Raw genomic sequence first — 23,184 nt, forward strand, 5'->3', positions numbered from 1 at the left:
CATACATTATTATGTAATAAAACTATCGTCTAAGGTGTGCGCTTTAAATCCTAAGATCTGTCTTTGAGTCATTTTGTTATATAAAGTAAATTTTGGGTATAGTGATCACATTGTCTAACACCTCGACTAGAAAATCTCATCTTCCATTCGCATGCATATTTATTTCAAGCCCTGCTGTCACTTTTCAGAGGCAGCGCCTGCCTGTCTGATAAGAAAAGTGTGCCTAGTCGTATGGGTGGGATGAAAAAACGGGGGTCCAGCAGTGTACACATTTGTGAGTATATAAAAGAACCCATGTTGTAATTTGAACAGGAGTAGGCAGAAATGCTGTTGTCCTACACCCGTCTACATATTTGTGTGTACATAAAAGAATCCAAGGCATTTATGCCATTGTCCAGGCAAAATCCTCTCTCAACGGACAAAACCTTGCCGTTGTCTGTTCAAAATTCTCCCCCCTCACATTTCACACATGTTAGTCTCAATATAACCGAAACATTGTGTTGACGAGAACTTAAATCCCATTCCATTTCATTCCATTCTGCTATTTCCAATCCTAATTTTGTAAATTTATCAATATTTTACATCACTATGATCTCTGAAAAATACCTTTCTAGAAACACTTTTATAAAGATTTAATTTTGAAATAGTATCATATCTTTGAGATGTTTTTCTTATCTAGATAATCCAAAAATAGCTAGAGAAGAAGGCGTTTATGAGCGAATTGCAGGAGACAGCTGATGACTAAACATCAAAGCCAAGTACGTGTTGATTTACGGCTCAACTTGGGAGATAGGAGCCTTTTATATCCCCTTGACATGAAATCATTTTTTCTTTAATTCAAGTTTAACTTAAATATTTATAATATCTCAACTACTTGGTTTGTAAGTAATCAAATTACAACTTAATATTTAGTTTCCTGTGCATGCCCTTTAAATTACGCATTTACGTCTGATGTACAGGACTGAACTGAGTCGTAAACTATCTGTTCTAAGAGACCTGATAAACAAATTGAACTTCAATAGTATACAATATATGGTTTACTAGACAAAATTACCCTATAATTCATCATATAGTTGTCTCAAGCTGACCTTTTCAAGCTTCAAGTACCATCTTTTGGTCAGACGGCTATATATTTTAAAATCGTAAAATTGATTAAGAGGAGCTGTACTGCGTGAACTAGTTTTAGGTAATGAAGAACACAGATTGTGGTTTTCAAGCTGCTTTGTAAAAAAAACTCAATTAAAGTGAATAAAGAAGTTTTTATGAAAAGTTGGAAGATGTAAATATCTGATCTGAATTTTGGGTTATCAGATGAGAAATTGCATATAACTGTGAAATTTTAATTATTTGAAGACTAGATGATTGTTTTCACGAGTCCCTTTCTTTTTGTTTTTTTTATCTTTCAAGACCAATATTAGAGTTATAATTATAATGGTATAAAAAAAACATGTTGTGAGGTAGTTGATTTAATGCTTTGTCAGTTTGATTTGATATTTTAGGCATTTTGTTTCATTATATGGTTTGCCATTTAACTTTTTGCAAGTCTTAAAAGATACTATCTGCACCTGTCTTGATGTGTTTCAAAGTGCACAGTTACATATAGCGATCTTCAGTTCAATAGATATTTTCTTTGATTGTTATCTGGAAATAAATTCCTGAATTAGAGAAAATGCATCAGAAGTATAAAACTGAAGTTTTTAAAGAGATTGGAACGGATAGGAACAGTCTATATGTATATTCACATGATTTGATATGTGTGTCTATATATTTTGTCCTGTCTGTAGGTTTGTTTTGTGTAATTGTTTCTGTGGTGCGGTCCACCTGCGCCTACTACTGGTGTGTGTAGTATTTCGAGGCCCTTTGCTAAGACTTGGTAGAGTGAGCGTATGGGATTTAGTACCCGCTACCAAACTTATCACGATGTCCCTCAGGGTATGTCTTCGCTTGAAGACTGATTCACCAAGTCCCGAATATCCAAGCTCTCTACAATACCCAGCTCTGGTACATGTTTCCCGATGTCAGTAACTAACAAACACGAAGCTTGGTTTGAATCTTTAATTGTCAGCAATATACAGGTCAGTATAGCAAGGTTACACAACAAGTGACACACAACAGCTCGACACTAGCGATGACCAGCTCTGACACACAAGAGCTTTTGGTCCTGGACTCCCTCAATTGCTTTTTGTGTAGACTACTTTTTGGACAAGGAACTGCATCCAGGGCACTATAATCATCTTGATGTTGTTCTTCTTCTTGGGGGTGAAGCTCTTTAAATAAAGCCTAAGGCCCATTCAAGTACAATGGACAGTAAACTTGGTAGACTTGTTCCTTGGACAATTGTGCATCGATTGACAGACTTTGATATTTGATATGATGTCACAATTCCAAGATGGCGGTGATATGGTATGCTTGGTTCCTAGTCCGTGGTACGTTCATACTTGTTAGTCAGTTTTATTCTGATATACGTTTTGTTTAAACTACCTGTAGGATATTTATGTGTTGTGAACATTATCAATCACTTTGTGGTCTAAAAGATTTAAACAATGATAAATTTTGATTAGATTGATGACTTAGGTAGATGTAGATATAAGTAATAAGATCTATATACTAGTTGATATGTCTGTATTTAATGAATCGTTTATATGTCTAGATATTAAATTATAGGCTCCCTTTTATAGAAGACTATGGTAGTAACAAATTGTTAATAGTATATCTTAATACAGGTTTGTTATCTAATTAATAAACATTTTACTATCAAATTAATAAGATAAAGGTCTACATGTGTGTTTATTCAATTATTTGAACAGCAATTGTTACTCCCCTTTCTTTTTTTTTTTATCTAACTTCCACTTTTATTTTATCCAGTGTATATTGTGGAATATCTTATTTCATCATATTTATTCCTTAGTCTGTTTTTGACATTGTCCTGTTTTCATCACCATTATTTTGAATATTATTTAAACTCTCTAGTGTGAATCCCTGCTCCAGTTCTGTCAAGAAATGGTTTGAGGCACCATTGTCATTGTAAATCTAATCATACTGTTATATTTTTTCAATCGAGACACTAATCAGAAGCAGACTAAAGGGGAAACACAAGAGGCACCATCCTCTGACCTGAAAAGAAATTGAAAATGCCTAAAATAAACTGAAACCGGTGAGAGTTTGTAAAAAGGGACTTTTGGTTCAGTGCAAAGCCCCCTTACGTATGTAGGTAGAATAATCCCTGGGTCCATTACTGCATGAGTCAGGAGTCATCAGTGCCATTTTGTTATACTTGAAATGTCTGATGCTTTTTCATCAGATTTGGGCAAGAAAATCCTCAGTGCCAGTTTGTATTTAAATTGACAGAAAAGTCCTCAAAGGCTCATCAGTGTTCCCCCAATTAGCAGCATGTCCCTTAATCCACCATTGAGCTTAGTATAGTTAGTTTGTTGGGTTTTTTTTTTGTAGATGACATCTTGTTAAAATATTTCTACAACATGCAGAAATTTTGTTAACTTTTTTGATGGTTGTTACTATAATATGCACTACCCAGCCTGCAACATCCTTAACTGCAATCTCATTGTGATCCTTGAGTCTTGAAGGAACCTGCATTTACATAAAATGTGTGGTGATTTATTTTGGAAAAGTAGGAGAGACAGAAATGGGGTTTAATGTCCACACGAAACATACTAGGTCATTTCTGGATAAACACATGGTTTAATTGTATTTCAATTTGTTTGTGCGTAGGGGTCTTTAGCAGTGGGAGGAATCTCGAAAAAATTATTATGAGATTGGAAAGGCAACTCTACTCCTTGTCACATACAATCAGGGAAACGACCCACACGAATTTACACAATGACAGACCTTATGATATAGAGCATTCAACCATTCAGCCAGCTAACTCCACCTTGTAAAGTAGGAAATAAGTGAATTAAAGTCTGCTTTATTTGCTATTTAAAATTTTCTATCTATGCTGTAGGTCGAAGCTTGTATTTGTTATTTATTTGTTAAGTCTTGATAATAACACCTTTATGTTTTACTCCATGACTCGCTGGAGTTTAATAGGTTTTTTTTTACTCTTTAATGTTCTGACATTTTAGCAGTAAGAACATGATGGTGCATACATATCACAAATTATATATACAATATCTTAATGAGGCTTGACGCAAAATACCACTTACAAAAGCAAGTTTAAATATTCACGTCTGACCGAAAAGGAATACTTCAAAATTATCTGCATTTTAATGTTTTAAATGAATCCAGCGGGTAAAAATATTTATGTAACATACAAATTATGAAATTAAAAAAAAATGTAGTGACTAAACAAAATAATGACAGGCCTCTCAGATAATATGTTGTGGTTAGGGTCTTAGAAACCACATCGAGCATTACTGCAAAAATGAACACTTCATGTGGACAGCTTGCCAAAATCAGATAATTTTGTTTTCTTAAATATTCATATATGCACATATTCATGTAAGATTTTTTATGCAATACAGTTTCTTCATCTTCTTTAAATGATTTTAGACTCTGATCCACATCTGAAAAGATGTCAACCATTGCTTCTTTAAGTATAAGTCTCCCACATTGACTGCTGTAACGACAATTATTCAAGATTATTCGACAGGAATGTAGATTCACACCCCTAATGGAATAGTTTCTCAGTTGAGTACATCAGATTGACAGTTGTTGGAGCTTGTTAACACACTGTAAGTTTTTATGACAGAGGTAACCTCTATGCCAGTCATTGGTTGTGGAGTTTAGTTGTAAGTTAGTTTGTGTCGACAGTTTAAGTTGTAAATGTGACAAACGGCCTCCTTTAATCAAAGGCAACTGGCATATATATTGTACATATGTCACTCACCTCACATATACACTTGAAAAATCTTCAGATGAATTTTGTTTAGAAGTTAAAACTTTTTTTTCATATGTTTTAATCTCAAACTGTTCCTCTCTACACTTAGAGTTTCAAAAGCTATTTTGACATGGTATCTGTAGTAAAAAGCCATTTTGATATTTAAGTCTATACCATGATGAAAACCTTGTAAAACTTTGATCTCCAGGCCCTAGGCTATGTTGTCATGAAGTCAAACTTACTCACCAAACGCAACATCAGTGAAAATGTGTTACTTTGATATCAAGGGTTCTTCAATAGTCTTGACAGCTTTTTAGCATAATTTTGGCAATGTATGTTTTTGAAGTCTCTTTATGTAAATAAAAATTGAGGTTTTTCCCTACAAGTTTCTTTATTTCTGATTTTAAACTTTTACATTGAATTTGCATGAATTATATGAATAACGTTTTAAATTCTTATTATAATTATTTGTTAAACTTAGTGGCAGGGGAGGGAGTTGGAGCCCAGTTAGCCTCCCCCAGAAAATGTTCAAAAAATTTCTGGTGAGATCTGTGGTTTTGGAGTATGTTCTTGATAAGGAGTACATTCTAGCGGGAATTTAGCACAGTAAAATTTAATATTTTTTGAAAATTCAAATGATGCAAAGAGGCTTTAAGTATCAAAAACTAAATACAGTATCTTGGTAGATGAACGAATGAACCACAAATTTAGCTTGTGATTATTGGTTTACAGACCTCAATTTAATGAAAAATATGAGATTTTACTCTTTTGAATGATTTATACTGTCTTTTTCTTGTTTTCTTTTAGAAATTAAAAGCCTTAAAGCCACAAAAAGTCCTCTTATAATATAAATAAAGCAGAAAAGAATAGGAAACCTATGAATGGGAGAAAATAAATATGTTTAGCAATAAAAATTATGAAGCACTTAAAAGTTATTAGTTTTCTATTAAGAATATGTTATTTGAGTGTTAAATTGCCGGTTTTATTATTGCATAAGTAGTGGATTTTATACGTTAAGTTCAATGCGAGGACATTTTTTATTACAAATTTCTACATGCACGATTTATCTTACAATCTACAGCCGTCATATCTAACCAAGTCACATATTTTTTTTATTTTTTATTTTTTTTTTAAATATAAGATATGCTGACAACTTTTTATTGCTCTCTAAATATTTCCTTCAAAGTTGAATATTCAGGTTAACAAGAACAACCACGGGAAGATTGTGTGCAGGACTATTGTGGTGTGGGGTGATATTTCCAATGCAAGCTTTGGTTAGCTGTTAGGGTATTTTATACTACATAAATGTTGGCATTTAAGCAATTTGAACGCAAATGATTCAACAACAAAAATGTATAGTACTCTATACTATTATAAACTGACATGACCTTAGCCATTGAGGCTTATACTTATGGTGTTGAAAAAGATGGTTGTCCAACCACAGTGACATAATAGTGACATTTCTACGTCGTTTCATTGACAAATCAGGATCTGTAAAATGTTCACTTGGAAATCAAAGGAGTTTATATGGAAACATTGATTTCCATGCAAAAGTTTCCTCTGTGGTAGCATAATGGTACTTTACCATGGTGGATAAAAATCCCAAGCGTAAATTAGTATCAGAATGACCTGTTAATGTATTTGCAAGTTCTAAGATTCGATTCCATTACATTCCATTTCATGCAGAAATTGCAATGACCACCAGATTGCTTATAAAAAATCTTTGTATGACCCTACAGGATGTGAATCGGTCCACGGCACTAAGGTGAAAAATGGTAGACCACATAGTTGATATACTGTAGCTTAATATCATGTTGACACAGTGTACAGGTTCTTGATATTTCAACAAAAAGAACAAGTTAGCAAGCTGGATGAAACAATTTACTTCAAATACACATCTAAATAAACAAACTGTGTTTTTTACACTAGGTTGAGGCAAGGTGGTTGTTTTCTGTTTGGGTTCATAAAATTCTACAAGATTCTTGTCGAGGCATTGCTGAATATTTTGGTAACATTTATCGACCAAAATAGATCACTTTCAATCCTCAAGGAAAAGAGAACGTAGTAAGAGAGAACATCTGAAGCAGATTGATTTGAATGCAAAAATATTTTCGTGGTGTGGAGCTGAGCAAGTTTATCCAATATTTTACAATGAAACTTAATTTTTTTTACTAATTTCAATCTTTTGTGGAATTTTTGAATGCACATTTTGAAGTGGATGGGAAATGCCTGAATATGAAATGACCTTCATTGCATGTCACCATGTCACTTTAAAAAAAACATACCTGAAGAAACATTGTATAATTTAAAGTCTTTGATTGTTATTTGGGTCTCTCAGACAATATCTAATTGTACTCAGATTTATTATTTAACATTTAATTTAGAAAATTAAACCAAAGTATCAATGGTAGATAATCTCCTGGTGGTGCTGGATTGTTTATATCATCTGAAGAGGATGTCAAATGTTGCAAAACTTTCAATTGATATTTTTCTAAATACAGAGTGGGATTGAACCATTTTCTAACTGATATTCCTCTTGGAGAATCAACTTTCATAATATTGGAGTTGGAAGGAATTCAGAATCCCTCACATGACAATCGTCAACTTGATTTAATTGTACCGACTATTCTGTGAAATCACATTGGTGTATAATGATGAGCTCTCTTAATGTGCTTACATGAATATGGCATATTAGAAATATTATCAGATTGGCACATAATCACCATCACCATAAAGATCCTACAGCGTGTGTGTAGGAGTCAAGTTGTCTAGTGGAGGTGACTAGATAAGAATTTGTTTTCTTCATATGGAATAACTTTCTAGCTAATTTGTGTTTTGTTCGCTAGCCGTGTGCTAACAGAAGCTGGACAAGTCATGTTTATAAAGCCTGTAAACAAACACTGAAAATAGGAGAAAAACAATGGTGGGCAATAATATCCCCGATTAAACACTGAACAGGTGTCTTATAAACTATTAGTCAACTCAACCATATTTATAGCCACCATAATGTTTAGAAATTCCCAGAAGTAAGATAAAGAAATCTGTTGACTAATGTTTAAAATGTTTGTTTTTTCTGCTGCGTTATGTTAATATTGGGTTTTAAACAAACTCTTGGGGGTTTTCTCGAATCATATGAAGAATCCAACAAGATGAAAAGATCTCAATATCTTGAACAATTTAGAGCTGTTGGACTCAAATTCTAATGACCTTGAGGTTAAAGCAAGTCAAGAACCAGAGCCATGCTTAATGTTGACCCAGCTGGAGTTGAAATAGACTCTTTTACCCAGATCTTTATAGAATCATTAACATCGATCATGGTCCTGGTAAATGCAGCCGATTTGACTAAAAATTCAAAGTAATGGGGAAAAACCTGCTATTATAGACAATATTCTGAAGTACACTTTCACTCATTTCACATTGTTGTTTGTTTGTCTCAATAATAAAAGAGTGAATATTTTATGATTCTTTGAGGTACTAAATGTTTAACAAGCCAACCTAAATTGGTGTGATCATTGGTGTTGTTTCTCAAGGGAAAGAGTTATGTACCCATGTAAATGTACTGAAACAGCTGAAAACTGTCCACTATTTATTACAGTGTTTTGTCCATAAAAATAGCCAAAAGCATGCACGAACTAGAAGTGATTTTCAGTAGTATTTTGCTCAAAAATGTACCAGTGCTCAGATATGGAAACTTGCTGACAAATATTGTACCATAGGCCTACATACCTGATATTTTCTGAAAAAAATGCAGTTGACGCACAGAGACTTTAAGTACTGCATGAACGTATATTTTGTGATGACAAATGGAGAAACTAAAGGTAGGGCTTGTTTGAGAGAAACAAATATGGCCGCGTAATAATCAATATATTTCAACTTTTCTTTTATCATGGGGCATCACATAATAATTATATTTCTTTGCCTTATGATTACACTGCAGTCTAGAATAATCACATAAATCACAATATTCTAGTGTATAACAAGTAGTTGAACTGTATCACCTCTCTGTCTCTCTTTAATCGTCTCATGCATTCACATTAATTGTCACACAATACAATGATTTACAATTTTTTTACAAGTAGAAGATAATTGACAGATTAGCCTATTATATGTATGTGCTGTCTATATTTATATTGTGTGTGATAATAACAAGTTATGAGAGCTCTTAGTCCCTGTCTTAATTTGATTCCTAGTGCATCTTGTATTGTCAATTTTAATACGATTTTGATAGGTTTTTGATAGGAAGTCGCGACTGGTGAACATAAGATACTACACAACAACTGGAGTATATGCACATTAGATCCTTTTTAATAAGGGTGGTATAATACCCAACCAACTATACCCAGTTATAATATAAGCTTCATTACTAGAGGTGATATATCATGTTTCCTTTGATCTTTTCTTTGACTTGATATTAACTGGTTAATAGACACTAGAGGGCTTTGATAACAGACAAACTATAAAAGAAGGGAATTAAGCTAGTCATGCATACATTTCAATTACACCTTTATTTTTGTAACCCGAATTGGACTATTTACAATGTTTTATTTGGTATATATGTTTCACAGACCTAGTTTTAATATTATTACCCATGATAAGACCCTACTTGCCTTGTGGTGTATTTTTGTGAACTTACATTGAGATATTTTTTGTTTGATCTTTAACAATAAAAAGATCTATTGAATTTCTGTTTATTTACTTGTGAATCGTATGGATTGAATTTTGTAAAGAAATGTACAATCCAACTTTTTATTGTCACAGAAATTTGAGGAATAAAATATCAGTGAATATTATTTCATCAGTTTCATGTTTTATCTTGCTATCCCTATAGATTATTGATTAGAACATAAAGTTGTACAGTTGGTTTGACCCTGATCAAAATAAGATTAGTAGACTGCCCAACTCTATATACTTGTTCAAAATACAATATTGAGGTGGGTTGATAAAACACAATATGGAGGTGGGATGATAAAACACAATATGGAGGTGGGTGGATAAAACACAATGTAGAGGTGGGATGATAAAACACAATATGTATGTGGGTTGATAAAACATAATATGGAGGTGGGTGGATAAAACACAATGTAGAGGTGGGATGATAAAACACAATATGGATGTGGGTTGATAAAACACAATGTGGAGGTGGGTGGATAAACACAATGTAGAAGTGGGATGATAAAACACAATATGGATGTGGGTTGATAAAACACAATATGGATGTGGGTTGATAAAACACAATATGGAAGTGGCTAGATAAAACCCAATGTAGAGGTGGGGTGAGAAAACACAATATGGAGGTGGGTGGATAAAACACAATACAGATGTTGGTTGATAAAACACAATATGAAGGTGGGTGGATAAAAATGAGGGCATTGCATATCCAAGGAGTAATGTTTCACTGTAGATAATTCTTCATACATGTACGTGTCTTTCAATTTTGAGAGAACATAAATACAAAAGTTAAATAAAAAAATTTGGTAAATTTCTGTAGTCTTCTGAAAAGAAGTGGTATGAGGGTGGTCTAGAAAGGATAAGCACTCTGTACCTCATCACTGATATCTAATGGAAATTGTCAAGAGATGGCATGCTATTTAGCATGGACACTTGACCGTTTAAAGAACAAATGAAGATTTGTGTTTTTTAGAATCAAATTTTGAATGTGATATAGACATTGTGTTGTGTATATTATTATAATGTATATAAATTGTTTATTTATGTAGGTATTGTTTATATTTTTCAGCTTCATCCTCTGGGTTTGTGTAATACTAATGATTACGATGAGTTGTATTCATTTGGCTGGGTGGGTGTGGTTAAACTGGAAAAACCTGAGTTGGAACCAGATCCCTGTCTTTCTATATATGATAAGGTAAGAATCTTACGTCTTTATATTTAATAACCAACAGTGAATTGTATGCTGTAAATAAGATATCCCATGGCTCTCTTTTCATTTATTTTTTCCAGTCTTGACTGACTGGCCATGAAATTGACAGGCAGGAGAACTTACTGTCAGTCAATTAACTTTTTGAAATTTAGAGTTTCAAATAACTCAATAAACAATAAACACAGATTTATAGTTTTAATGTTTTTAAAAAAACAAACAAATAGTTTTAATGTTTTTAAAAAAACATACAAAAGGAAAGAATTTTTAAAAATTTCGATAATTCTTAATCTTGTCAAAATACCCTGTTATGTCAAAAATTGAATTGTTAGCAAAAAGACCAATGATATACCCTACAGAAAACTTTTTTTCATTTCTAAAGAAGTCTTTCTTATCCATTTTGGTGGCTTTCTAGAAATACCAAATATTATACACTGTCTGAATCTTTTACCGTTATTCAAAGTTTTTTGTACACGAAAAAGGATTTGTTCTTGACATGCAGTATCAATAGGTTTTATTGTTTTGGACTTCAAGACATAGAAAGATCTGGAATACATTGGTGGAAAGATGAACAACAAATAAATATTTGATTGAAGTATAATGTAAGGTGTTTTAGATGGGACATGTACAGTGTTGTTAAATGATAATTCCTAAGAAATATTGATGGAATCAAAATTCCATGAAGCATTCTTTGACAAATCTTGCTTTTACCATTCCACATGCTTCTACAACCAAGCATAAATGAGATCTAAAGCTGCCAAACTGACCAAAATTTTGAAAAGTCTTGTTTCTCTAGACAAATATTGTTCAAGCAAACAAATTGGAATAAGATGCTCTTTGAAAATGTATTCTGTATCTATTAAATAAATAAAATATCCAGATTTAGAAAACAGCACCAGAATTCCAAGTGTAGTTTTTGTAACCCATTCATTTTCTTAAAGATTGTACTTGGCAGATTTTATTACTGAATCTTCCTTTGTATTTGAATAGTTGTGTTTATTTATTGTTACTTCTGGAATCAGCAGGAATCCTGCTTTCTATCTATTGATGTAGATATATATCTTGTATAGTGTGGTTATCACAATACATCTTTAAATAATAAAATATATACTTAAACCATTGTTAGCGTGATGGAGTGCTGGGGTAAGAAATGTGCACCGTGTGATAGCCAAAGTTTTTAAATTAGGGTGGTGCAAGTTATGGAGATGATAGTTTCAAAGCATATGTATGTGTTAGATATCTTTTTGATCTAAGTCTTACATACTGTTTCTTGCCGTAGTGAAAGATGTATGGTGTATGTTTATCAACATTTCATGATAACAATTACTTTATACAGGAAACCTATTTCAGTTTTTCTCTTATATTTCTCTGTGGTTTATCTAGTTATTATCAAGTGCATTATGTTAAATTCCACAAAAATGTGTCCATAAATTTCAACCCTGTCAGTTCTAAAGCCGAAAAACTAAATTTGAATCTTTATAAATGCATCTTTTAAATGTTTTTTTTTAATTTGTTAATTGAAAAATAGTTATTTTATTTGTAAGGGTAATAAAAACTTTAGGGAAGATAAAATGCTATATTTATAGCTGTGGATTACCCTGCTTCTGACAAGGTATTTAAAATGTTGCTAAATTTAAAAATACCTTGGAATAATTAATGGATGCTAACATTGCATTCAGATTTGTATGTCCCTCTGGAAATAAAATCCTATAATGGGAACATCCCACAGGCTGTAGAATTTTAGTCTTAAAGGGACGATCCCGATTTGAACAGAGCTTCAAAAATAAAAATCCGAGTACGTATGAAATTTAAGCACCAAACTATAGAGGAGTGGTGTATTTAGTTTGTCTCGAAATTTCAGCTCAAAATATTGAGTTGTGTGGACATGAACGTCAAAACTGCTTATCCGGACACGTAACCCTTTTAAGATTTCGGGTCAATTGTTTCGTTGGGTGACCTGAGATTCGATTCCCGTTCCTTTAGAGGTCTATACTGTGAATGACCCACGTGCTGTACTTGATAACGAAAAGTAAATTTCACCTACACAATATTTTTATAAAATAAAAGTCTGGTTTTATCAGACACAGATCTCCATTTCCAGATGAAGACTGACAGGTTTAAGTTGTTTGAAAACGTATCATATATACTGAGTTAGTTGCTCGGCCCTAAGGTAGAGGATTTTAAGCTATTTTAACGCAAAAATAAGCAATTTTATTCTTCAAAATATTATCGGGATTGGCCCTTTAAGGATGTAAGGGCCGTGAATTGAATAAGATGATAAAGCTTTAGAAAATGAAATATTAAAATCAGGAGCCGATATAGTAATCTGGAAGAAGAACTTGAATCTTTGCTGTAGTCAATTTGCCCAGAATATAATTGCCTGATTATTATTTTAAATGTTTGTTGATAAACTCTTTTTAAATAGATATCTGGTTAGTTAAAGGCCTTTATTGTCACTTATTGAGAATGCTCATCCAAGAAATGAGGTTGAAGATGAAGATTATACCTGTTGAAAGTCAGCTTTGTAAAATCTAATATAAAAAATAGATAAACAAAATTCTCAAAATATTTGGCTTGTGAACTGGGAAAATATTGTGTGTACATTTTTTAAAGGATTCAGTCCACAAACTAATCTTGATTTGTGATCATTTACAATTATTTCTACAGCGAGAGACATCAATATGATATAGAGACAAACTCTTCTATTGAAGGAGGAAAGAAGAATAAGGAAAGGTGGTGTTATTTGTCCGATTGTACTCTAGTTGTCAATTGAACAATAGAGAGTGGAGGGAGAAAAAGGGGGTAGTCTTTATACAAGTTTTCACCATAGATAAGACAGCATTGAACACGATTTCATAATAAAACTAGAGTCAATAGAAAGAATAAAATGAGTGTATTATTGACCTCGGGTTCAGACCACGTTATGCTATATAATAGTAAGATTAGACTTGTATTAAACTTTGTTCTTGTGAGTTCTAATTAGATTTAAGTGAGAGGGCGACAGACATGGATGTTTTTTATTTCTCCGTGTTAGATATACGCTTACCTCAATAAATACCAATCCTATATATATATATAGGCAATTCTTTTACCTCACTAGACATTGTCTGTTTAGGTTTCTTCTATAAAAGATTCTTTCTTTCTATTTTCTTGACAACTTCTAAAGGCAATTTTCGTTTGATATCAATTGATTTCTATTTATCTAATTGAATTAATTAGATTAAATGGCTTTTGTCTGGATCCACACCCATTTTTTCTACTTATTCAATTATTGTAATGGGAGACAGACTTCTTTTTAAATGAAGTTAATTAATTAACATCAGGGACGAGAAAATGGAAATGTTTTGCGAAACTTTGATTTGATTTTTTTATGGCTGAGGGAAACAAATTGGTAAACAGTGTGGAATTGTATTTTTAATCTCAAAAGTTGTCTGTATACACTTTATCATTAAAGTTTCTTTTATATTTGTTTCAGTAATAAAAATATATAATCCCAAAGTTAGCTCAAAAATGGCCTTTTAAATTTCAGATAGCAATATAACAAAAGGTCAAAGTTGCTAATATATTCTGTAAAAACATTAATGTCTGTCGCTCTCAGACCGAAATTTGATTTTAATGTTTTTTATATCTAAATTTAATACAATTGTTAACTATATTTTTCAGGCAGGCCGAGCATTACAAAGGGGGGCTACAGCTGTTATATTTGACATATCGGACAATATGGATGTTGCTCAGCAGGTAAAATATTATAATTATGTGTTGTATAAATTATTTGGTTATGATTAGAGTCATATTTAAATGAATGATCACCTCCATTTAGCAGATGGCATGGTTATTTCATATTTATACTTTCAGGCATCACAAAGGCATATGGAAACATTTATATTTGAAACACTTAAAAATTCATCTGCATGGAGTAAAGCATAATTTGTTCAAGGAAAATAGCCGGACTCTCAGAGACATAAGATGCCTGTTACCATGACACCACCCTTCAGACATAATAATACCCCAATGTTAGAGCCCAAAGTCATAACAATTAATAAAGCAATGACATAAAACTGAAAACAATCATTGATATGGCCACAACAAATTAAATTTTTATTCTTCAAAAACATCTATTTCAAAGTTGGTTTCCTATTTCTTTGGGAGGAGACAAAACAAACTTTGGTGCTCCCCTCAAAAGCTTTCATTTCCAAATTTGTAAGCTTTAAAATTTTAAACAAAAACCATGACCATGAGACTGGAGTTGCTATTTATTTACATGTATCAAGACCCAAAAGAGCTAAAAATTAGATTGTTTTGGCCATTGTTAGACAAATTCAATACTTGTGAACTTTTAAGTCAGATAAGATCACTTTTTGATTTTGAAGGTTTATTATTTTTCAGTTACAAAAATCTACCTACACCCTTGATCGTCCAGTGATATTAGTACGAGGTATAGATGCTGATAGATTAATGAAAATAGTAAACACACAAGATGAAGCTCGTATTAGGATTATTTACAGTGCTCAGGACGATGTTGAGGTTGGTGATTTTCTGTCATTTGCTCTCCATTACACATATGGAAAATAAAGTCGCTGAAGTTCTTACATGGGTCGTTCATTCGTTCATCAGAGTTAATGCCCACTTCCACCAAGGATGATATCTGGAATGCTCCTTTAAGTCTCTCAAAATTAAAAGCAATTTTACCCAAGAACACCTTGGTCAAATGATATGGCCATTTTGAGTGTAAATGTTATGCTACCATTATATAGTTTGATTGTAGTAATGTATTTAATTTGTAACTACTATTATAGGACGATCTTCAATGCAAATAATGAAAGACTTTATTTGCATATATTATATACAAGTGTTGGTATTAATATTATCATTTAATATTTGTAATATATTTCAGATTAGTCACAAGGAATATTTTGATATGGGTATATTTGTGGCAGTATTTATTATATTTTGTTTAATTTGTGTTTTTGTGATATTAAAAGTAAGTATAACGATAAGTTCAGGTATTCTCTTTATTTTAGTTTATTTTATGTTGTAAAAATATAGTTCACCAAGAGTAAGCCCCATTTGCATGCCCAACATTTTATAAACAAAAATTCTCATCCAAACTGTTGTGTCAATGTAAAGAGGTAGACAAACTAGATTAAGTCAAATATAGAGTGAAATTTATGCATAATCAAAAGATTTCCGATTAAAAAGCGTTGGTTTAAAGATTATTCATATTGACTTTATAACTTGAAGTTTACATTGATTTCATGCAGCCATCTTTATATGTCTGAGATACATAGTAATAGGTGATAATTATGCAATCTTTTCCATACAAGCTAACCATTCTTTACATTAAGATAGAACATGTTTTTGACTTGTGTCCCTTTAATTGTTTTGATCTCACAAGACTTTTCTACCTTTTTCTTGTGATAGTTGTCCTTATAGTTGATAAACATCATATGATCTGTTTAGATTTTAATACTAATATTTGTATGTGGATTAAATGATATTGTAGTATTGATAAACACAGATACTGTGAACCTATTGACGTTTTTTCTTTTCTTTTCTTGCGATAAATAACCGTGTTATATTTACGATTGTGGTTGTATGACATGTGTTAATTTAATTATTCACAACTAGATCAAGTGTCACCTTTATCTGAACACATTCTTGTTTATTTTTGTTTAATTAATTTACTATCAGTAATTTATAAAAAAAAAGGTTAGGAATGATTTCTTTTTATTTTGAAACTATTGTCCTTTAATTAAGTCAGTTATTCTAATTATTATATTTAAAACTGACCGTTGTTTCATTTCAGTTAAAATACAGACATAGAGACAGACAGGTATTTGAATATTTTATTTATACAAATTAGAGATTTCCTTAATATCTGTTTAATATTCATACGGTATACTTGCAAGACTCACAAATAGATTTATTTTTTAATAGTAAGGGATGAATTATCTCCCTTTATTCATCATTGATAACATCTCTATCATTACCTTCAAAAGTTTAAATATGAATTAATTATAAATTTTAAACATTAAATGTGCTAACTCCAAATCTCTTTTAATTTATTTACTATTTCATTATTTGAATGTTCACATGATAAAAGTTTTGAGTTTGTTTGGTGCATTTTCAGATTTATGATTCTAAGCATTGTGCTGATATGATAAACCTAAATTTATTTATTTCACTCTGACAATGTAAACATTTTCTTTTAGTTGTCTGAATCCAGTCTAACAAAACGTGCAATCGCCAAGATGGAGACCAGAAAGTATCAGTTGTCTCCAGGGAAACAGCAACATATTCATACGCCTAACTCAGACTCGAGTTGTTATTCATCTTCGAGTTCTGATAACTGTGCAATATGTCTTGAAGGTTACCAAGACGGTCAGGTAAGTAAAACAGATATTTATTTACAAACTGTTCATTTATTATTAAATTTTGTTTAAATATAGATGAATAACACATACCGTGATAATAACTGAGCGGAAATAATAGATATTTCAATCTGATTAAAACACAGATCCAATTTCGTTTCGTTTTTATAGTTCAAAATTTCGATTTTACTTGTCTTTACTACACTTGGATCTGGAAGCGTTGTTATTTCACTCGTGTTTTCCTTGAAATGAGGGGTCAGCCAATCAAATGGTCTGTAGAATCGAGCGTTTGACCTTTATTGCACGGAACTGTGGGTAGACATTAGCGGCAATAGAAATCAAAACAAAGCAAAAGTAGATAAAAAATACATGGCGGTTGCTAATTGATTAATCGAATGACTGAAGTAATCGGGTCAAATGTCGCTTACTTGGTACCTGACGTCATAAAACGTGAACTCCCACTATAACTTGTTGGATCTACATGTAGTGTAGGCCATCGAAAGTATAAAAAATGAAACAAAATATAGATCTATATTTTAATTACATTGTAAATATTTAATAAGATATTTTGATATTTCAGGTATTACGTGTTTTACCATGTGCCCATGAATTTCATAGAAAATGTGTCGATACCTGGCTGCTTACTGAAGGCAGATGTCCGCTTTGTAATTATAAAATCACAGGTAAGTAAAACTTTGATTAATTTTTATAGGAAAGGCCAATTATATATTTGTTAATGGGACATTGATAAACCAGTGAAAGTATAAACCAGCTTCTTTCCGTTTTTGACAAGGAACGATATTAAATTTAATGGGGCTTTACATCCTATTTTTTCGCACCAACCGAGCTAATGAAGATGGGCATAGACCATGCATAGGGAAATTTTGCCCAGACAGCAGAGCTGCAGCCTTTTATTTCAAATTCCAACTATCAAGGTTGTTATTAACGTGTACTTCTTTTTTTCAGCTCAAAAGGAATCCAATAATGAGACGGGTCAAGTTCGCACTAGTGCCAGTCAACAGACGTCATCTAATGCTCCAGTTTTACCTCAAGGTGGCAGTAGTAGTCATAGAGATGGTAATCATAGAGACAATAGTCATTATACATCTATGCCATACAGAAGGGACTATACTCAATCACATCATACTTCCCATCATCAACAGTATATAACATGGCCTTCGTGTGAAGGTACGGTCGGTTCTACCCCTAGTAACTATCAATATCATATTCCCAATACATCTCATTCACAGTGTATATCATTACCTGATCAATATTATCAACCAATAGATGCAGCCCCACCAACACATGGTAGGGCTAGATCCCCTAGCGTTTACCTACCCAGCCCTTATACTCTTTCTTCTTCTTCTTGCCATGGTAAATATGGATGTAATTCAGTGTATCGTAGCAGTTCTACCCCAATGACAGATCAATCAAAAAGATTTTCAGTGCCGAACTCCAAACGTGTGGATAAAAATAGTGTGGATTATGTTAGTGTGCCGCGATCAGCGAGTATTGTCGCTGTTCGAGGAAGTAGCAGTTCGGACCCGAATCCAAGTGATTCTAGTTTAGAGTGTGATTGTTTTAAAAATGTGGATACGACTCAGGTTGATAGTAACAAGAGTACATACGGAAGTAGTGATGTTAAAGATATTAGTGATACAAGTAGTAACGATTCTAATGTGTATCGCGATAAGCGGACAAATCAGTCAGATAATGAAGAACGAGTATCGCCCAAATTACCTCCCATTGAAATGCGACCCTCATGTTTAATGAAGAGAAGTATTGGGCATGTGTCGAATCCGCGTGATCCCGACTGTGCATCTGCAAGTCATATTGCTGATGATTCTAATCAAGTGTCTAGTGATAGTGCGGATGAATGTTGTACTGTTGTCCCTCAGGAAAATGTATGTACAGTGTGTAAAAAAACTGGTTATTCAAGTGTACATAGGTCTATATTAGAACCCAGTCCTAATTATAATACTTCAACTACTAGTCAAACTCTTGCCAAATCTCGTTCTTCTAATCCTCATAGTTACTCGTGTCAAACTAGAGGATTAAACTCAAACAATAGAAAACCTAAAACTGTGATACAAAGAAGCCATACTTTTTCAACGTCTAAAGAAATTAGACACAGTATGTCAGGAATAGCAATGGGTAAGAGTTATGTCCCTTCAAACCAATACTGTGTTACTCATTCAACTTCACGGACTTATACCGAGGATCACACACTGTGCTATCAACCCCCACTACATCCAAGGTTATCTAATAAACGATTTTCATTGGCTGTTGATAGTCGCGGTGAGCCTCAATCTAGTGGAAGTAGCAGACATTATCATGTGCCATCTTTACATGGTGGTTCACGTGTATCTAGTTCTGGTCAACACTCTAGATATCCTGATATTATAAGACCGACACCTTTTCGTTCTAGAGTCTGTGAAATGTGTCAACAATCGAGTTCTGTACCAGTCAATGTTCCTCGACGTTCTATGGTTTTATTTACACAACCACAAGGTGAGAACTTGCCATTTAAAGTCCTGATGCACCATCTTAAGCAATAGGAATCACCTGCAAACTACAATATTGTGAAAGATTAATCTCTAACAGGAATATTGGTCCAATAATAGTTCAATTCTTTTCGATATTTACAAAGATATGTCAAATTGAAAGTCTATTGATCTATCTGCTTGCTATGCAATAAGCCCGCCGCCATTTTGTTGTCCACGAAAATTTAATGATAGCCCCGATTTAAATTCGATTGAATCCAACCCGGGAGATTATCTAGCATTGATATTTTGATTTAGTTGTCTTAATTAAATGTTAAATAATCAATCTGAGTACATATTAGAGTGGATAAGGCTGTGAGAAATTTGATATTTTAGCAACAGATGACACATCATTATTTTAAAATAAGAGTATTAGTTTCTGTTAAGCCCAGTTCCCAATTGTCTAGGTTGGCATCTGCAAGGGTGCCAATTAAAGTTTTGTCAATTTGTTTGGATGGTACAAAAAGATTCAGACTTATCAGTGTAACATTGGTAATCATGTAAAAAAAACATTCACAGTCGAAATTTGGTGAAGAAAAGATGAAAATGCTTTTGGCCGGGGTATCCTATTACACTCTCTTAAAACTGCTGATTGACATTTGCATTTCTTGGACAAAATCTAATTTTTTTCATGATTCAATCCAGGCTAAAATGTACTAAAATTGATTATTTAATATTTGTAAATACTGAACAGACTGATATTCCTTTTAGAGAAGCGACCGTGCCTTGCTGAGCTAATGTGCTTAAGAGTATGAATCTTCTGACTAGGCCCATTGATATTCCAAGAAGTTGTTTTTCCTTATGCCTTCCAAACCAATGCAAGGGCAAGGGATGGTGAGGACTAGTCATATTGTTTAAATGTATATGTCCCTTGAATTAATTTAAATTCTATGTCCCCCCCCCCTTGCATTAATTTAAATGTCTGTTTGTTTTCAGCATTTTTCCTTAATTTTCTAATATATGTAATTTTTATTTTTCAGGACGTTTTATTACAATACCTCTATCAGAACAAGATGGCTATAACCCTGTTAGTTGTGTATAGGACAGTCTATAGGGTAATATTATAAAGGCAGCTAGAGAAGATGGTGAATCTAATTCAGTGGTTGAATCGTCACTGCACGGTTGAGTTTGAGATTTCTTTACACATAACACTTGCATCTAACAGTTTAAACAGGTTCTTCCCACAAAGTCATTTAATCAAGGAAATTGAATTAATAATCAATCAAAATCAAAAATGATACTTTGTACTTATTTGTTGAACTCCAAAACATATACTAAATCAAATTCATATAAGAGTTTTCTTTACAAAATTATTTTAAAGACACAATTCTATTGAAACCATTACAGGATTTGTTTTTTCTTCAAATCGATTCAAATAAATGATCAAGATAATAGATTCTTTATTGAAATCTAGCTTGATATAAATCCTGTAAATGTTATCTATAGAATAATTGCATCTTTTAATGTATTTGTAATGTACGTCTACTAAATGTCATTTAAAGCATATTGATTGATATTTAAACTTGTAAGACAGTAGATATCAGTGGAATAAATAATAGATCAAATCTATGTCATCTTTTCCCTGTCTTTAAACAGTATAGTGTAGTAGATAATCTTCCTTGAAATAAAATCACGAAGGTGTTTTTTTTTGCACTATTTAAATTAGATTTATTAACTGAACAAATGTTTATTGGTCTATGCCAGATACGATTTGATTAAAACATTGTCAATGCTGTTTCAAGCTTACATGTAGTTTGACACTCTGGATATTGTACACCTAGCTAACTACATGTAGCTAACATTATCTGTAAATCTATTGTTTCCTTCAAGCAAATTTGAGATTATGAATTATGAATTATTGAAGATTAATTGAAAATCTAAAATTAAGGCATTACGTTGTGAAAAGGCCTTTATATGTATGTGTTTATTTATGAGAAACATTTTGCTGCATTTGTTTTTATAGACCCCCTTCCTCACCCTGACTTTAATTATATTATATATCTACCTCAGTATATATGGCATTATATATAAAATAGTGTTTTATCATCCCACATACAGTTTTATTTATTATAAAATTCATAATTCACTCTTTGTATTTGCAGTTTTGCATTTAATAACATTTCTATTTTTTGCATGTTGAGTTTTAAGAAAATAGTCAGGAAAATATTTAGGCAGTTAGAATTTGTAACCAGTTTATCAGACATTAAATGGATACATTACAATAGTTACTGGTGATATTAATAAAGAAATATGAAAATGAAACTATTTAAAGTAAACTTTACACTGTTTTCCCCCCTTTATAAACCTCATTCATAAGTGTATATTATGTATAGTTTATCATATATTTATAATTGTATATATTCATCCTTCATTTGAACTATGATATTATTGTAATTGTATATAGGGTTGACCTCTAGATCCTTTGACAACTCGCTGTTGTATTATAAACCCAGTCAAAATTCAGAAGAAATCAGGACAATTTCTCTTAAGCCAACAATCCATCAAAAAGTTTTGTCGACAGTCTTGTTAGCTTTAAAGGACAGTTACATGTACTATTAATTGTTACAGTGGAGATTGACTATCGACACAAAACTGGCTTTAGATTATGTTTATTATAAAAACAGTATTGGTCTTGCATAGTAAACTTGGGGGTGCTTCATCGCAAGTCTGAAAGGTTTCAAATTGTTAGAATTGCCATCAAGTGAAAAAAAAGCATTGAGTTCTGCCAGTCCTGATACGATACAAGTTTTGTGGAACTGGTGTCACCTATGGCGATTAGTTGATAGTGTTATATTAGCGTTGTGTATGCCTTGCCGTTTGAAATCCTCAAATTTGCTCATGCAATGGAGTGTCCCCATGGAGTAAAGTTGTCTTTTAAGTGTAAGAGTTAATTCACCTTAAAGTGGGAAGTTTAAAGTAAATTGTGTGGACATGTATTTCTACTGTAATAACAGTGATATATATATATAAATATATAGTGTTATTTGACATTGTTGTTTTCAAATCAAAACTTTGTTAAAACATGAAATAAATTAATTACATTGTTTATTTTTTTATTGTTTTTTGGCATATACATGTACATTTCATTCTTCATCAGTAAATTGATATCATTTTATGAGGACCACTAGTTGTTCAAGGGTACAAAATGACAAAAATGTAAGAGCTTAGCATCAGGAAAGATCATAATCTTTTACATCGTATAAAGAGCCAGTCAGATTGTTTAAAGAAAACACTTTACATTGTATAAAGAACCAATTAGATTGTTTGAAGAAAACACTTTTAGTGCCTTGATCAAGTGGGATAAAACAATCACATATATGCATTGGGATGAGTTCTAAGCTGTCAGTAAAATAAGTTATCAGTTGCTTCATGAATGTAGCTGCTTAATTAGTCTCCTTTGCTTAGGAGGGTTGGATGGCCGAATGGTTAGCATGTGTGCGCAGTATCATAAGGTCTGTCATTGAGTCAAATGGCGTGGTTTTGATTCCCCCCGGTTGTATGTGACAAGGAGTAGGGTTGCCTAACCAGCCTCGTGGGTTTTCTCCGGTTTCCTCCCAC

At 32.5% G+C, this 23,184-nt stretch overlaps 1 protein-coding gene across 1 annotated transcript in view; it reads left to right on the forward strand.

Moving 5' to 3' along the window:
* The window catches only part of LOC126824874 (E3 ubiquitin-protein ligase znrf3), a 54,290-nt gene extending 31,627 nt beyond the window's left edge, over window positions 1-22,663 (forward strand). Inside the window, exons 2-10 of the mRNA XM_050554281.2 lie at window positions 10,575-10,700; window positions 14,376-14,450; window positions 15,099-15,236; window positions 15,607-15,693; window positions 16,519-16,545; window positions 16,925-17,098; window positions 17,664-17,766; window positions 18,050-19,594; window positions 20,607-22,663. Coding sequence (XP_050410238.2) covers window positions 10,575-10,700; window positions 14,376-14,450; window positions 15,099-15,236; window positions 15,607-15,693; window positions 16,519-16,545; window positions 16,925-17,098; window positions 17,664-17,766; window positions 18,050-19,594; window positions 20,607-20,668 — 2,337 coding nt within the window. The 3' untranslated portion in view covers window positions 20,669-22,663. The remainder of the gene's footprint in view (window positions 1-10,574; window positions 10,701-14,375; window positions 14,451-15,098; window positions 15,237-15,606; window positions 15,694-16,518; window positions 16,546-16,924; window positions 17,099-17,663; window positions 17,767-18,049; window positions 19,595-20,606) is intronic.
* The last annotated feature ends 521 nt before the right edge of the window (window positions 22,664-23,184 follow it).

This window comes from Patella vulgata, chromosome 6 (assembly GCF_932274485.2).
Source record: "Patella vulgata chromosome 6, xgPatVulg1.2, whole genome shotgun sequence".
Taxonomy (NCBI): Eukaryota; Metazoa; Mollusca; class Gastropoda; family Patellidae; genus Patella; species Patella vulgata.